This window comes from Orycteropus afer, unplaced genomic scaffold (genome assembly GCF_000298275.1).
Source record: "Orycteropus afer afer isolate SDZICR_OR568_19922 unplaced genomic scaffold, OryAfe1.0 scaffold00009, whole genome shotgun sequence".
Classification (NCBI taxonomy): domain Eukaryota; kingdom Metazoa; phylum Chordata; class Mammalia; order Tubulidentata; family Orycteropodidae; genus Orycteropus; species Orycteropus afer.
Window position 1 is genome coordinate 19,051,963 of NW_006921596.1, and position 2,071 is coordinate 19,054,033.

At 57.8% G+C, this 2,071-nt stretch overlaps 1 protein-coding gene across 1 annotated transcript in view; it reads left to right on the plus strand.

Annotated features, from left to right (window-relative positions):
- The first annotated feature begins 377 nt into the window (after window positions 1-377).
- Window positions 378-2,071, plus strand: part of CX3CL1 (C-X3-C motif chemokine ligand 1) — a 10,071-nt gene continuing 8,377 nt past the window's right edge. Inside the window, exon 1 of the mRNA XM_007947439.1 lies at window positions 378-447. Coding sequence (XP_007945630.1) covers window positions 378-447 — 70 coding nt within the window. The remainder of the gene's footprint in view (window positions 448-2,071) is intronic.

The following is a 2,071-nucleotide window of genomic DNA, read 5'->3' on the forward strand; positions in this document are numbered from 1 at the left end:
CTCCTGGGAGGAAGGTGGCCTTTGGAACCCTAGCAGACATGATCCAGCCTCCCAGGCAGGTCCTGGTGTGAGGACCGGCTGCGAGGACGGCGGGACTTGGAGCAGCCAGCCCTGGATTTCTGCGGCAGCCCCTCTCCTGGAGCCAGTGAGCCGCTTGCTTCCTTGGCAACATCCCGAGGAATCCAGCCGCCGCGCACTGGCTCCCTTCCTCTCCCCTCCCACTCGCCAGCCTGCGGGGCGGGAGGCGGAGGCAGCGAGCCCCATTATAAAAAGCGACAGAGATCAGGCAGTGAGGGAACGGCAGGCGTTGAGCTCGGAAGCTTGGCCCTGACTGCCAGCCCCGGCCCTGCCTGCCTGGACCTCCATCATCCTCAGCCATGACTCCCCTTTCCTGCTCGTGGCTGCTGCGCCTGGCTGCCCTCTGCCATCTGACCATCCTGCTGGCGGGTGAGTGGGGCCTGGGTTTAGCCATGAGCAGGGTGGGGGAGTCCATACCACCACCTTTGCCCCTCAGGCCCGGATCAAGCCCCCCTGGTAAGGCAGAGCACTGGTGGCCTGAAGGCAGCCCCTTCTGAGGGATGGGCTGGGAGGAGGCTGGGCCCCTCTCCCCTGGCCCCCAGATTACAGAGCTGGCTGTCTCTCCTGCCAGAAAGATCTCTGTCTCCAGTGGTTGCCCCTGCTTGAGCCAGGTAGCTTCCACATGGCAGCAAGGAGAGGTGACGTGGGTGGCACAAGGTGCCCATGTGTGGGTGTCCCAGGAGGATGGGGGCTGGGGAAAGCCTGAGGAGGCTTCTGGTGGGCGAGGGGGTGGAGGGCTGCTGGTGGTCAGTAGACTGGGCCTTCTGGCCCAGGATTAATGTGTAACCTGCAGCCTTGACTCCTGAGTCCCAGCCTGGCCCTGGGCCAGGCCACAGTTAAGACTTTCTTCTGCCCTGATTTCAAGGCCTCCCAGGAGTAGGAGCCCATGACCAATGAAGGTCAAGGGCACTGCAGCCCATGCTTTGGGCTCCTTGCTGCTATTCTGATCTGTAGCCCAGCTCCCTGTGGCTGTGTCTCCCTACCACACTATGGTCCTTCAAGCACAGCTTAGCAAAAGCCTTGCTGTCAATCACTGGGTTTCTGGAGTCCAGAACCAGGTAGGGCAAGGAGTATCCCATCTGATATCAGTCAGGTGGAAGGTCAAAGAGGTGTAGACACTGGCCTGAGGATGCACAGCCAGCAAGGGATGCAAGAGACAGTAAAGCTTATTGGACTAGACGCAGGAGAGAGGGTCCAGGGCCGTGTGAGCCCAGCCAGGATGCTCACACACTGGCTATTGGACCACACCACCTCGGGGCAACACTGCCTCCTGGGACCATTAGAGTCAGGGCCATCCTCGGGAAGTGCCCCAGCCACGTGACAGGTGGAGCCTCAGAGACAGTGGGAGCTGGCCTTGGGGCACACAGCTAGTCTGTGGGAGAATGAGAACTAGTTCCAAGCTTCCAGGACATCTCCATGGAGCAAATTTTCTCTCAATTCCTTCTGTCTGGGAAAAACCCCCTAGTGGGGTGGAGAGTAAACCCAAAAAATCAAACCCACTGCTATTGAATGGGTTCTGACTCATAGCGACCCTCATTGGATTTCCAATGCGGTAAATCTTTACGGAATTAGATTGATTGGCCATCTTCCTTCTGTAGAACAGCTGATGGGTTTGAACCATCAACCTGCTGGTTAGCAGTCAAATGCCTTAGGCTCCTTAGGGACAAGGAATGGGGGGGGGTGAATAGGGATGGGGGCAGGGGAGGTGAATCACTCTGGTTCCTGCTGCCTGGGCTCGGGCTCTCTAGGTCCAAGTGAATACCAGATGAAAGGTGGGCAAGGGTCACTTCACCAAAAAACCCTGTTCTGTGCCCCTGGGCAAGTTCTTGATTTTTTGGTGACATCTGCTGCACCTTTAAATATAGTAGTGATCTCCTGGGAGTATGACAGGCTCCTGTGAGGGCATTCTGGAAGAGAGTAGGAGGAGGACTCCTTTTATTAAGCCTGTGAGGGAGAGAGGCTTTTATCCTGGGGTGAGAAGGGGGCTCTGGAA